This window comes from Vipera berus (assembly GCF_964194415.1).
Source record: "Vipera berus genome assembly, chromosome: 8".
Classification (NCBI taxonomy): domain Eukaryota; kingdom Metazoa; phylum Chordata; class Lepidosauria; order Squamata; family Viperidae; genus Vipera; species Vipera berus.
Genome location: NC_138211.1, coordinates 13,649,495 through 13,664,841, shown reverse-complemented (window position 1 = coordinate 13,664,841; position 15,347 = coordinate 13,649,495). Strand labels below are relative to the sequence as shown.

The 15,347-nt window shown below is 44.1% G+C and overlaps 1 protein-coding gene across 1 annotated transcript; it reads left to right on the top strand.

The window, feature by feature from the left end:
- Positions 1 to 913: 913 nt before the first annotated feature.
- LSM1 (LSM1 homolog, mRNA degradation associated) lies at positions 914 to 13,549 on the top strand. The gene is made up of 4 exons (XM_081333504.1): positions 914 to 1,740; positions 3,621 to 3,689; positions 11,848 to 11,963; positions 12,963 to 13,549. The coding sequence occupies exons 1-4, from the start codon at positions 1,695 to 1,697 to the stop codon at positions 13,131 to 13,133; spliced, it is 402 nt and encodes a 133-aa protein (XP_081189630.1). The 5' UTR covers positions 914 to 1,694; the 3' UTR covers positions 13,134 to 13,549.
- Positions 13,550 to 15,347: the final 1,798 nt, after the last annotated feature.

Here is a 15,347-nt window from a genome sequence, read left to right as displayed (position 1 = left end):
AACGTCACGGGGAATAATATCCAATCAGCAAGCCTGGTTTGGGGGGGGGAACAAGTTTCAATTAACTCTTAAAGCGCCGGAGGGGGAAGAGGAATTCGTATTTTGTTTAGTGCCCAATGAGAAATTTGCCTTCTTTTTCTCTCGTCACTTGTCATTCATTTTACGTAGCAGAATTTGCCTTCAAACTTTATTTGGAAAGAGGAATATTGTCATGGGTGGAGCATAATTTATTCCACAAATTTAATAACAAATCTGGACGGCCAATAGAGAGTCCCCATCAAAAAAAGACTGGGGATAAAACAGAAATTAAATAATATTGTACAGGTTGCGTAACTCAGAACTTTGAAAGGGATGTTATGCCTAGGAATAGTTATTGCTTTCTTTTAACTAGGTTTAAAATATAGATTGTCTCTACTGTACATGTTAAGGAAATTCAGCACGTGCTCAGTTAACGGAGTTTGCAGTGGTATTTGAAGCCATTTTGACCGTTACATATATATCTGGAAGGGAAAAGGTTAGAAAAACTGCATTTACAGTCAGGGCTTTCTCAGTCTTAACAAAGTCAATCACAATAAAACAAATGACATACAAATAGTTTTTCACCTTCTATTTTATCCTTAAAATGAGTAGCATACTGAACATATCTTTACATCAGTGATAGACCAGTATAAATAAAAGTCACAAGCATTTAGCAGTAATAATACAATCTATAAGATAGAAATGATACCTGAAAGCTTGGATTATTAACATAAGTGTAATATAAAACACTATTTTAAATACAAATTCTTAGTATTCTTAATATTATTGAAAAAGTGAGAATGAAAACAGAATAAAGCCAGTTTTATGTAATTTTAAGGCACCAGATTACTGGGAGATTGTCAGTTCAGGTCCCACTTTAGACTCAAAGCCAACTAGATGACCTTGGGCCAGCCCTAGGACGGAGACAATGTCAAACTCCTTGTGAGAAATCATGCCAAGAAAACTGTAAGTACTAGTCCAGGCAGTCACCTGGAGTAGAATAATATAAGAGCAAAAAGATAAAATTAATGTGCAATAATAATCCAAGGTCACCCAGTGATCTTCAGGCTGAGTTAGGATCCTGCAAGCTTACCGATACATCATAATTTTGCAACAGGGATCGTAGATCATAAATGATGGTTTATTGAATAAAAGACATATTAGCTGGACTCCCACGTACTACAGACCAGAGCATAGTAGGCTTCCCACAGCAAACCAGGTTTGCACGTGGTTTGCTGGCCCCGCTGCGAGAGCTGGTGGCTTATGAAACCAACTACCCTAAGCGAACGTGGGCCATTTTTACTATGGTTCCCATCTCGCGCAACCCTCTATGCATCCAAAACGGACTGTCCAGGCTTCCCACGGCCGGCAAGCGCATCCCAGCTGCCTTCCCGATCCCCGCCTTTGATTGCGCTCCAACCAGCCAGCCGGGCGCGGCCGCTGCCGACCCCTCCGCCCTTCCCTGGCCGCTTATTTAAGGGTCGAGGCCGGCGGCGCCTGCCTCTCTCCTGGGAACTCCCGTCCGCACTAACCCGCCGCCGGGCACGGGTCCCCTTTTGTCTCCCCGCCCCGCCGGAGCTTGTGCTTCCGGACCGGGCGGGGAGAGGCCAAGAGCAGGTTCCGCTTCTCCCAGGGCCGATGCGGGAGGCGCAGCTTCCGCTGCCTCCGAGGCAAAAATGAATTACATGCCGGGCACGGCCAGCCTCATCCAGGACATCGACAGTGAGTAGCGCGCGGGGCGTCCCGTCTCTGCGCGGGGTCCCTTTTTGCGCCTGGCGGGTGGCTCCTTACAAGCAAGCACTCTTCCTCCTCCTCCTCCTCCTGGTTTCAAACCAGCTTTCTTTCCACCTCCCTCTCGAGAAATGCCTTTGCTTTAGGAAACGGCATGGCACTAATTTCATTGCCGCAGCCGTGCTGGCATGCATGGCATGCTTGCATGGCCGCAGCAGGCTGGGCTTGGGCCATGAATACTAAGGGGGGGCGTGAAAAAAAAGGAACGAGACCCACCCACCCCTTCCCAAAAAGAGAGGGGTGGAAAGCCGCGTTCCTTCGGCGTGGCCGAATTCGGTTTGAAGGATTTGCGGCTGGCGAGCGTTCCGTATTGTAATAGGACTCCTCTCTGTTTTGGAGGGTGTGTGGCCGATCTCTTGGCACGGTCTTCCTGGGGTTGTTTATTTATTTACTTATTTCTGCATGGGAAATGGCTTGTGAAGGCTTTAACCTGACTTTCTGTGCCCCCCCCCAGCAAGTTAATTGTAATCATTGTTAATGGGATAAGCTACACTTGGGGAGTTTTGCACAAGCTCTTAAGTTGTAAGCCATAGTTTCAAAGCTACTGGAAGGGTTGAAGCCTAAACTTACTTACCTATTACCTACCTACGTATCTACAGGGGACACTGAAATATCGATCAGGCAACCCTGTTTTACACTAGTCTGATATTTTGCATGATGGCTTCCTTAAATGATATATTTCTGAATGGCTTTTAAAGGTAGTTTATTTTCCCGGTGCTGGCCAAAAGATAACCACACTTTAGATATATTTCTTACGTAATTACCTGAACCACAAAATAGCCATCTATATCAGAGGTCCCCAACCTTTTGGGCACCAGGGACCGGTTCCACAGAGAGAGGTTTTTCCACAGGTGGGTGGGTGGGTGTGGTTTTTTGTGTGCTGCTTGCATCCCATGGACCTTTGCTTGTTTGTGCAGACCAGTTGCTGGCATGCCACGGACCAGCACTGTTCCACAGACCAGGGTAAGACTAGTGTGTTGTATATACACAGTCCATATGGTAACTTTATGCTACACTTTGCAAAAGAACCCCTGAACTCTGAACTGAGTAAACCATAGTTTATGTGTTATAAAAAGGGACGCAGTGGCTCATTGGGTTAGGACACTGAGCTTGCCGATCAGAAGGTCGGCAGTTTGGCGGGTCGAATCCTGAGTGCCGCGTAACAGAGTGAGCGCCTGTTACTCGTCCCAGCTTCTGCCAACCTAGCAGTTCGAAAGCATGTAAAAATGCTAGTAGAAAAATAGGGACCACTAGGGTGGGAAGGTAACAGCGTTCCGTGTGCCTTTGGCGTCTAGTCATGCCGGCCACATGACCACGGAGATGTCCTCGGACAAGCGCTGGCTCTTCGGCTTTGAAACAGAGATGAGCACCGGCCCCTCGAGTCGGAAACGACTAGCACGCATGTGCAGGGGAACCTTTACCTTTATGTGTTATAAGCACAGAATATGACAGACTGCTATCACTGTAAAACAGCATTTTAACATGGTGTGAACTGGAGAGTTTTCAATTAACGTAGAGTGATTGAAGAAGAAAAAGCAAATCCAAGCAATACAAATCAAATCCAAATAGGCTAATTGGATCCCTGCACTTCTGTGCTTTTACAGTGAATGTGATCATTCTTTATAATTCCACATAACAAACCTAAGTGATAAGCATTTTTGCAGAAAACAACAAAGACAGATAACTAATATATTTTGGAAAACTCCAAAGCTTATAGACTTTCAGAACTGTAGAAAAGCTGATTCAACTCTTTAAAAGGCTTGGTTTTTGCAAATTAATATGATTTTTCTCTTTTTTCTCCTCCCCTCCAGAGAAACACTTGGTCCTCCTTAGAGATGGCAGAACCCTGATTGGATATTTACGCAGCATTGATCAGTTTGGTATGCCACCTTTATCTTTCCATTTATGTACTCTTGGGTGGTCCTTTGTACATCTAGTACTTTGCCAAAGCTAGGAGTTCGAAAGAAAGAAAAAGTATTGAGGAAAGAACTGGGAAAAAGAAAAAAAATGTGGCACTTGACTGTGAATATACTTAAGGACGCGGTGGCTCAGTGGGTTAGGACGCTGAGCTTGTCGATCAGGAGGTCAGCAGTTTGGTGGGTCGAATCCCGAGTGCCGCGTAACAGAGTGAGCGCCTGTTACTCGTCCCAGCTTCTGCCAACCTAGCAGTTCGAAAGCACGTAAAAATGCAAGTAGAAAAATAGGAACCACTGCGGTGGGAAGGTAACAGTGTTCCGTGCGCCTTTGGCATCTAGTCATGCCGGCCACATGACCACGGAGACGTCCTCGGACTGGCGCTGGCTCTTTGGCTTTGAAACGGAGATGAGCACCGGCCCCTAGAGTCGGAAACGACTAGCACGCATGTGCGGGGGAACCTTTACCTTTACCTTATACTTAATAGCACCTATTACTGACAGAGTATACCTATATCAGTTTGGTGTAATGGTGAAGATACCAGCCTACTGGAGACTGTCAGTTTTAGTCCTATCTTAGACGCAAAGCCAGTTGGGGTTTCTCTTAGCCCTAGGAAAGAGGCATTGGCCAACCACTTGCAAAAAAAATTTGCCAAGAAACCTGCAAGGGTTTGTCCATGCAGACACCAGACATCAAAACTGACTCAAAGGAGTAAACGAGGAGTTTCCTGGATTAAAATCAAGATAAATGAGTCTTGAAGATTCTTACGGTACATTCAAAACAAGTTTGGCAACAAGTAGTTATTCTGCCTTTGCTGCAGGAGTTCAAAGCAGGGTACATGGAATTCATTCCTCATATCTTTTTTTCCTCAGTAACCCTATAGAATTTTGCTCCATGGCCTTTGGGGAAAAACTGTGGCTCAGAAGTCATCCCAGGCTCCCCCAGGCTTAGTTTTCATGCAGTATGTACTGTTCTATACCATCACTTGACCAGAAAGATCAGTCAGAAATCTTGAGTATCCAATACTGATTAATATAGCACTGGATTAGTGTGGACCGGGGAAAGAGAACTATGTTCCAATAGCCTTTTTTGCTCAATAGTGAACATCCCAAAATACCATATCACTGGAACGCAGCAGCAAATAAATTTATTTTCAAAAGCAAGAGTAACTTTTGAGAGGTGGTCTTCTCCCCTTTAAAATAGCCTTGGTGGAGCAGTGGGCTAATGCCTCCTTAAGTAACACCAGCTGCCTGCAATTAGTGCAGGTTCGAGTCCCACCAGGCTCAAGGTTGACTCAGCCTTCCATCCTTCCGAGGTAGGTAAAATGAGGACCCAGATTGTTGGGGGCAATAAGCTGACTTTGTAAAAATGCCGCGGGGGGGGGGCGAAAGCCCCTAATAAGCAGGCATATACATAGAATGAAGGCTACTGCTAAGCACATTGATTTGTGCTTTAAATTGTAAGCCGCCCTGAGTCTTCGGAGAAGGGCGGGATATAAATGGGATTAAAGAAAAATCCATACCTGGCCTGACATTGTGTTATTGAAATTCAGTTTTGCCACAGAGTTTGATTTTCAGCTGTTAGCTGTTAATTCAGGCTTTCAGTACAGGAATGCATAAAAGTCTAGTTTGCTGCTGAACTCTGCTGTACCGCTAGAGGGTAGCAAATACTACAGATGATCAAGACTTCGGCATGCCTCTAATTGAGTTTAGAGAGCTTCACTTGAGCTTGGACAATCTGATTGTAAGAATCTTAAAAGTAGTTTCTGTTCTTAGATTAGAAGTGCATTGCTCTGGGGCTGTTTATCAAACTTGTTTTTCTTTGTGCAGATGGGAAACATCTGTAAAAAGAAAAACAGGCTTAGAATACCAACTCAACGATTCAACTCTGAGCCACATATAATCCCCAGTATTGTATACAACTATTTTAGAGCTTAAGCTAGTTCCGGTATACTAAGAATTGAACAAAAATAACAAGAACCAGGATCGACCCAACACTCCAATTTAGTTCAGAAGTCTGTATTCTTTGGCAGAGGCCCAATTGGCCCTTGTCATTTTTCCTCTCCATTCCCTGTGCTGCAGAAAGTTGGAAAGAAATTATATAGAGAGACATGGGATGCTAATTCATACGTCCTTAAGCAGGAGCATTCTCTAACAACAGAGTAGGATAGAACAAAATTGGGTGTAGGATGAGAAGCTGCTAAAAGAAATACTGAGTTTGAAAATGGACTAGGAACAAATGGGATTGCAGAAGAAAAAAACTTTCCTGTGTGTCCCTGTGGCATTAGTCAATGGATGAAATGTTTTCTACTGGACCATTATTAGCTACTGTGGACATAGGACTTAGAGCTATTCCTGTGCTTCCCTATGTAAGCATCCCCACAAACGCAACACGACCGGAGAGCAAAAACCCACACAAAGATGCAACATACATCGTCCCAAAGGTGTTTTCACGAGGCAACTGGGCTTTCTTTGTTTTTCCTTGAAGATGTTTCTCTTCTGATCCAAGAACCTTCTTTAGTTCTGACTGGATAGTGGGGAATGGAAGGATTTATATTCCTTGCAGACAGTTGGTCATTTGCATTCTTTTAGAGAGTAGTTGAGGCCGTCTGGAAGTTTATCTCTGTCCTCAAGGTCACCTGGGTGGTGCAAAAGAAAAAGTCCAGTTGCCTCTTGAAAAAACATCTTTGAGACAACCATGAGCTGGATGACTGAGAAACTCCATAGATATTTTGCAACATACATTGCTTTACATTTACATTTACAGAAGAAAATGTGGATGCCTCCTGTGGACACTGTCAGTAAAGGGCTTGGAAAGAATATCAGAAGCCATGTTCTGTATGGTCTCCCTACCTTATTCTTTAACTTAGAATGGTTTATAATCTTGGTAGGGTTGACCAGAGGAACAGAACTGAAAGAGTATAATGTGCCCATTTTCTGGAATGAGAATAAGCAGTGGTGTTTGTATATTTTCTCCCTCGGGAGAAGGGCGGTTTATAAAAACAAATAAATAAATAAATAAATAAATAAATATTTCTGTGGCCTGATGTTAATATTTGGTGTAGGGTCACGGAGCAGAAGTCTGAAAAGTTCATTTCTCCCCAGATGGGGAATTATTAATGCTTGTCTGCAAATAATCAAATCCCACTAGTGGTTGGGTAGGCATACCATTATTGTTGCATTTGTGTACATCCTTAAAAGTAAACCTGCAAATAATTGCAAGCGAGCCTGTACTGACATGCTGTGGTTTGGATCGAAAGCTGAAAAAATATTTTGGGATAAGCACACACAGGGCACATCTGTTGGAATCTCCTTATAGAATCTGCAGGTTTTGTTTTCCTGGGCTTACGCAGTAGTTGTGCAAACCCAGGAAGATCACACTAGTTAAGGAGGCACTGACACATATACTTTAAGCACCTCATTTCACCGTTTCACTTTTTTCTTAACTCAAATCCATTTTTTTCATGGCATTATACGAGCCCAGAGAAAGATAAAGATTCCGACTGGGCGGAATCCGGCGGAGTGGAGACGGCAGGTCTTGATCATACCATTTGGGGGGACTTTGACCCTGTGACTCTGGATGATGTGGAGAGGATCATGCGTAGACTGAGCACTACAACTTGTTTACTGGACCCATGTTCCTCCTGGCTGGTTTCGGCCGCCTGGGAGGTGACGGGGTGGCTCCAGGCAGTTGTTAATGCTTCTTTGATGGAGGCCCCTCCTCAAGAAGCCTGCTCTGGACCCGGCCTCGTTGAATAACTACCGTCCTGTCTCCAACCTTCGCTTTGTAGCGAAGGTTGTTGAGAGTGTTGTGGTGCGTCAGCTCCTGCAATTCCTGGATGAAGCGGACTATCTGGACCCATACCAGTCTGGTTTCAGACCCGGCTACAGCACGGAAACGGCATTGGTCGCACTGGTGGATGATCTCTGGCGAGCTCAGGACAGGGGCTGTTCCTCTGTCCTGGTCCTACTTGACCTCTCAGCGGCTTTTGATACCATCGACCATGGTATCCTGCTGCGACGGCTCGAGGGGTTGGGAGTGGGAGGCACTGTTTTACGGTGGTTCTCCTCCTACCTCTCGGGCCGCTCGCAGTTTGTATTGGCAGGGGGACAGAGATCTACCCCGAGGCCCCCCACTTGTGGGGTGCCTCAGGGGTCGGTTCTCTCCCCCCTCCTGTTTAGCATCTATATGAAGCCGCGGGGTGAGATCATCCGTGGCTTTGGGGTGAGGTATCACCAATATGCGGATGATACCCAGTTGTTCATCTCCACCCTGAGCCAACCCAGTGATGCCCTTGACGTGATGTCCCGGTGCCTGGAGGCGGTGCAGGTCTGGATGGGAAGGAACAGGCTCAGGCTTAACCCCTCCAAGACCGAATGGCTGTGGATACCGGCATCTCGTATTGTCCAACAAGTTCCATCTCTTTTGATGGGGGGGGAGGTATTGCCCCCCTCAGAAAGGGCTCGCAACTTGGGTGTCCTCCTGGATTCACGGCTTAATTTGGAAGATCATCTAACAGCCGTGACCGGGGGGGGGCTTCGCACAGGTTTGCCTGGTGTGCCAGTTGCGCCCCTTTTTGGACCGAGATGCCCTATGCACGGTTACCCACGCCCTCATCACTTCTCGCCTGGATTACTGCAATGCTCTTTACATGGGGCTGCCCTTGAAGAGCACCCGGAGGCTTCAACTGGTGCAAAATGCGGCTGCGCGGGTGCTTATGGGAGTATCTCGGTACTCCCATGTTACACCACTCCTGCGCGAGCTGCATTGGCTTCTGGTTACCCTCCGAGTGCGATTTAAGGTGCTGGTAATAACCTTTAACGCCCTGCATGGCTTAGGCCCGGGGTACTTGCGAGACCACCTGCTGCCATTGTCAACCTCCCATCGCCCGGTTTGATCCCACAGAGTCAGCCTCCTCAGGGTGCCGTCGGCCAGGCAATGCCGGCTGGCGACCCCCAGGGGGAGAGCCTTCTCTGTGGGCGCACCGACCCTCTGGAATGAACTGCCTCTGGAGCTGCAGACGGCCCCTGACCTTCGGTCCTTCCGCCGCGACCTGAAGACCTGGTTGTTCCAACAAGCGGGCCTGGACTGACTACGATTTTTAATTAGGCTTTTACTGGGTTAAATTGTTTTGTAATTTTGTATTTATTGTTTAATTCTCTTTTAAATTTTTTACTCTGTGTTTTTTTAAAATTTTTATTGTTGTGAGCCGCCCTGAGTCCTCAGGGAGAAGGGTGGCATATAAATTTAATAAAATGAAAATGAAATGATAAAACTGTTTAACTGCCAATAGATGTAGGATGCATCTCCCTTCTACTTTGCAAAATATCTTTGGCTTCAGACCCAATATGTATGATATATAGCTTTGATTTTTCAGAACAATGCCCTAGCATCCTGCAATTTCATGCTGGCCATATAGGACAGCAAGCCCCACTGCCCTGCATCCAACCTGGAAGCTGATGATGCTGATTTGTTTGTAGGTTAGTCAATTTTTTAGGTGGGCTGAAAGAATGGGAAACATTGTTCAGCTCTCAGTATGTTTATTTACATGTATGGAAAACCTGCACATCTTTGGCTAGCAAATGAGTTTGTGTTACATGCCAGACTGAGTTTGGATTTGCATATCTCTGTACAGAGTAGACTTCCTGATGGGAAAATAAGGGATGTCAACTGAGGTTTTGAATTTCCTATACATACGGATGTCTGAAGAAAGACAACTACTCAGTGGGAAAGCATAGAGAAATAGACAGCTGGATCTGCAACTTGGTCATTCAGTGAAACAAGCACTTGGTGAAACTGCAACTGGGCTTATCTTCCTTCAGCTTTCCTTTCCTTTACAGACCTCAAAAGGTCATAAATGCAGAGGTTGGCTGTAAAGTTACTTTTTCATCTTAAACATGAACAGTTGCTAAACGAGGCAGTAGGTAAGCAAGGGCTACCAATGGTATATGCTTCCTTATAGCACACCTCTCCAAATGAACCATTCTTTGCTAAGACCTTACTTGCAAATGGCCACATTTACATTCGTGATCCTATAATCTCCTGATTACCAAGCTGGGAAGCTTTGGTAAAATGGGCTTGTTAAAAAAAAAAAAGATGGATTGTCCTCTGATCACCACAATTGAATGCTGGAGGTGTGTTCGCTTGTATTCACAAATGGTGCTAATGGAGAATTTTTAATTCTGACTTAATAATGGAATGTCACCTCAGCTACTTTGTTCTATGACCTAGAATAGAACACTGCAGCTATTTTGTTTGATTGAATAGACTCCAGCTACTTTGTTTATGACTTAGAGTGTTGTATGAACTGTGGATTATTTAACAAACGGTAGTTAAGGGAACTGATTTTAAGCAATGTGCAAATACACTCTCTGAACTTGGTTGTTGTTGTTGTTTTTGTTAGATACTGATAATGTCACCTAGTTGAAGTAATGAAATGTCTGCAAGAAAACAACCAAGTTCCGAGAGCAAAAAGGACCCCTAATTTCAGCCCTGAGCTACAAATATTCTCTCCTTTATTGGAAATCTAAGTTACATATACAGTATGACAGGCAAAAGTAGGCAGGACTCCACACTGGCAGCGTGGTGACAGTGGTGTGTCTTTTAGTGACATACCAAAAAGAAAAATGAAAGACCATTACCTTTGCAAAAAGAACTATGAAGCAGCGTAAATTATCTCATTATGCATGGATGAATAAAATAAGGAGAAGATTCACTGCTTACATGTTGGAAGAAGAGAAAGAGGTCCCACAAGTGCTAAATAGAAATAATGCTTTGACTGCCAGACAACAAAGGGGAAATATTTGCTAATTTATTTATTTATTTATTTTTTTATTGATGGGATTTATATCCCGCCCTATCTCCCGAAGGACTCAGGGCGGCTAACAACAAAACATATAATAAGTACAGAAATCAAGATAAAAATGAAATTGAGAACATCAGTGCAATAAATTAAAATTAGAGAATTTAAAAAATGAATTAAAAATACTAAATATAAATTAATTAAAATGCCTGTCAGTCTAGGTCAGCCTGGTGGAACAGGTGTGTTTTGAGGCCGCGGCGAAAGGATTGGAGGTTTTGGGCCATCCGAAGCTCAGGGGGGAGCTGATTCCATAGGACTGGCGCTCCCACAGAGAAGGCCCTCCCCCTGGGGGTCGCCAGTCGACATTGTCTAGCCGACGGTACCCTGAGGAGGCCTTCTCTGTGTGAGCGTACTGGACGATGGGAATTTGTTCCCGGCAGCAGATGGTCCTGCAAGTATCCCGGACCTAAGCCATGTAGGGCTTTAAAGGTAAGTACCAGCACCTTAAATCTCACCCGGAGGGCAACTGGTAGCCAATGCAGCTCACGCAGGAGGGGTGTAATATGGGAGTATCGGGGAGCTCCCATCACAACCCGTGCAGCTGCATTCTGCACCAGCTGAAGCCTCCGGGTGGTCTTCAAGGGCAGCCCCATGTAGAGAGCATTACAGTAATCAATACGGGAGGTAACGAGTGCATGGGTGACTGTACGTAGGGCATCTCGGTCCAAAAAGGGGCGCAATTGGTATATAAGACGAATCTGTGCAAATGCCCCCCTAGCCACGGCTCCAATGTGATCTTCAAAACTGAGTCGTGAATCTAGGAGGACGCCCAGATTGCGTGCTCTATCAATGGGAGGTAACATCTCTCCTCCTATAGTCAGAGATGGAACCTCTTGGACTAAACGAGATGACGGTATGTACAGCCACTCAGTCTTGGCCGGGTTGAGTCGAAGCCTGTTTTCTCCCATCCAAATCTGTACCGCTTCCAGGCAACGGGACATCACATCAAGGGCATCACTGGGTTGGTTCGGGGTGGAGATGAATAGCTGGGTATCATCAGCATATTGATGATATTTCACCCCGAAGTTACGGATGATCTCTCCCAGCGGTTTCATATAGATGTTGAACAGGAGGGGCGAGAGCACCGAACCCTGAGGCACTCCACAATTAAGAGGCCTAGGGCCTCTTACCATAGTAGTATTTCGTTACCTCTTTAAGAATGCAGTTGCACAGAAAATGCAAAGGTGGAAGGCTGCAAACTCTCCTTTTACAAGCAGCCACACGTTTCATCACTGTTTCCATCTTTCTCCACGGACCTGCAGCAAATCTGGTTTTGCACCAAACAGTGGAGCGCATTCACGTGGGCAAAAAGTATGGTGACATCCCTCGTGGCATCTTCGTGGTCAGAGGCGAGAATGTTGTACTCCTGGGAGAAATTGTAAGTCACCAACTTTTCTTTTCAAATAATGCGGGCCTCTTGGCGCAGAATTCTGGGAGTTGAAATTCTTACATCTTAAAAGTTGCTATGTTTGAGAAACATTAGCACAACTTCATTCTTAATTGATATTAGCTGGTCTAAATTGGGATTACGGGCACTTGTAGGTTAATCCCTCTGGAGACCACAAGGTTGGGGAAGGATTTTTAAGGATTTTTTTATTCTTTAAAAAGATAAAGGTTTCTCTGTCGGTCATGTCAAATTCTAGGGCACATTGCTCATCTCTATTTCTTGGTTGAGGGAGCCAAAATTGTCCAAAGACAATATCCGTGGTCATGTGGCCAGCATAGCTATGTGCCAAAGGTGCACAGAACACTGTTACCTTCTCACCAAAGTGGTACCCATTTATCTACTTGCAATTTGCATGCTTTCGAACTGCTAGATGGGCAGGAGCTGAGGCGAAGACGGGAGCTCATACCGTTGCACAGAGCTCAGGTGTCAAACCTGGACTGCCAGCTCTCCAGCTAACAAACTCAGTGTCTTTAACCGCTGAGTCACCACCACCACCATCCCGACACACACACACACACATTTTTCTTTATTCTTTATTGCATGATAAATGGTATCTTTTGGTGCATTTTTAACTGAGAATTGTTTGATAAGGTGGAATGGAATAGAGGCGCTGAACATACCTGTAGAAACCTAGAACTAAGAAGAAATTTACAACAATTAAATCAGTGGAACAACTTGCCTCCGGAGATTGTGAATGCTCCAACATGGGAAGTTTTTAAGAAGAGATTGGACAACCATTTGTCTGAAATGGTATAAGGTTTCCTGCCTGAGCAGAGGGTTGGACTAGAAGACCTCCAAGGTCCCTTCCAACTCTTATTCTATTCTGTTCTATTCCTATTCCTAGCATATGTGTTTTGTGTCTCAGAAGAAATTGCTGTTTCTTCCCAATTACCAGCCCTGAAATATTGATCCTTTTTTTTTTAACTGCAGGACCTGGAAAAGGAAAGTGACACCCCTTTGCAGCAAGTCTCGATAGAGGAAATCTTGGAAGTTCAACGGGTAGAGCAGCAAACGAAGCAAGAATCGGACAAGTTAAAAACGCAAGCGCTGAAAGAGCGCGGCCTCTCCGTTCCGAGGGCTGATACACTAGACGAATACTAAGTATTTACCTGAACTGTCTCCCAAAGATTGAGGAGACTGTGTAGTGATGGACAACTATTTTTTTTATTATTATTATTTCAGATTCCTTCCCCCCCCCCAAGTGCAAAAAGCAGTTGGATCACCGAGATGTAAACTGTAGTTCTTCCCGTTTCACCAAAAAAAAACCACATTATTTTTGAAGATTAAATATAATCCAGCATGAACGAAGCCGCTATAAAAGAATGCTGGTTTAGGACTTTTTTTTTTGTAATGCAGGGATGACTGGAAGAAGTGGGGAATGAACCCTCTCTAACCTGTAAATAAAAGGTGATTCTAGACATTGCTGTAAGCCAAGGTGGAAGCAGTACTGAGAATTTGTCTTTTTTGTTTTCTTTGTTTAGTCACCAGGGCGATTGTCTAGGGCAGGGGTGGGGAACCTTGGCTCTTTTATGACTTGTGGACTTCAACTCACAGAATTCCTGAGCCAGCCAGGAGTTGAGGTCCACAAGTCATAAAAGAGCCAAGGTTCCCCACCCCTGGTCTAGGTGGGGGGACAAAGAAACGACAGGAAAAAAAACACTTTTGTCTTCTGAACTGGGCTGATGGAAACTTTAAAACTCTCAAACAGGGAGAAAGTTTGACCAGAACAGCTGACTTACTCTCGTTTGTGAAGTTCTTGCTGGTTTCTGAGCTTGTTTGTTAGCTTGCAGATGTTTCAGCACTGGGCCAGGTAATATCCCTGACGAAGATGTAACATCTGCAAGCAAAAAACAAGCTTAGGTGTAGCACCCAGAATTCCATAGTTAAACCCTGAGCTACAGATATTCTATTGCTGCAGGGTCCTTGGTGCTCTCTGAGCTTGCTTGTTTTTCTTCCAGATGTTTCATTAGCCTAACAAGGTAACATCATCAGTGCTAGTAAGGAGTGCTGTTCGCTGTCGGTTTATATTCTGGTGTCTGTCTGCGTGTGGAGTGGTCTTAGGGATTCCTTGGTTGGGCTGTTTACTAATGGCTCTTTTGCAATTTCTTGATTGGGGGTCTTGCTTACTTGATTGCTGGTCTGAAGGTTATTTGAATCTTATTTGTAAGATTGCAGAATAGGGCCCTGGAGGCCTTCTAGTCCACCCCCCTGCTCAAGTAGGAAACTATACTATTTCAGGCAAATGGTTGTCCAATCTCTTCTTGGAAACCTCCAGTGGTGGAGCATCCACAACGTCTGGAGGCAAGTCGTTCCGCTGATTATTTCTTCTCACTGTCAGGAAATTTATCCTTAGTTCTAGGTTGAATCTCTTCTTGATAAACTTCCATCTGTTACTTCTTGTCCTGCCCTCAGGTGCTTTAGAGAATAGGTCACCCCTTTCTTCTCTGTGACACCCCCTCAAATATCAGAAGACTGCTATCACGCAGAGACTTCAGCAAGAGCCAAACATTCTCCTTGCAGTCTATTACTTGGTGCAGGAAGCAATGAACGTCTCCTTGAAAGGTGTGGTTTTCGGTTTCTGAAAACCAGTCATAATTAATCTGCCTGAGAACAAATAAGGTCTCTGGGAAGCAAGATGCATACTTTTCTTCAAGCAGTGGTCAAGATCTTGCCCACATGGCAGTAGTGATGGCAAAAGGTCCTTTGGGATTGAGATAGGAGGGGGAAAAAACCTTTTTCTTTTTACAGATTTTTAACAGCCAAGCAGCGGGCTTGTAGCGTTCTCTCAATTTAGCCTAGTTTAGGTGATGGCTAATAGCCTCTGAATGGAATGGGAAAAAGATAAATGAATCATATATAAGCTGCCAGTGTGGAGTCCTGCCTACTTTTGCCTGTGATAACATCCGCAGGTTAAAAACAGAAAATCCACAGGGGGAAATCAAGCAGCCTGGAAACCTCTCTTGTTCTGACTTGGTGTGTGTGTGTGTGTGTGTGTGTGGGTGTGTATGTATATATATATATATATATATATATATATATATATATATATATATATATATATATATATATATATATATATATATATATATATATATATATATATATATATATACACACATATATATATATATATACACATATATATATATATATACACACATATATATATATACACACACACATATATATATATATATATATATATACACACACATATATATATATATATATATATATATATATATATATATATACACACACACACATATATATATATATATATATATATATATATATATATATATATATATATAT

Bases quoted from the DNA above. Each gene is read 5' to 3' on its own strand.
- LSM1 (XM_081333504.1), top strand. From the start codon at position 1,695: ATGAATTACATGCCGGGCACGGCCAGCCTCATCCAGGACATCGACA. The intron at 1,741-3,620 runs GTGAGTAGCGCG...CCTCCCCTCCAG, and splicing joins CCTCATCCAGGACATCGACA to AGAAACACTTGGTCCTCCTT. The intron at 3,690-11,847 runs GTATGCCACCTT...ACGGACCTGCAG, and splicing joins ACGCAGCATTGATCAGTTTG to CAAATCTGGTTTTGCACCAA.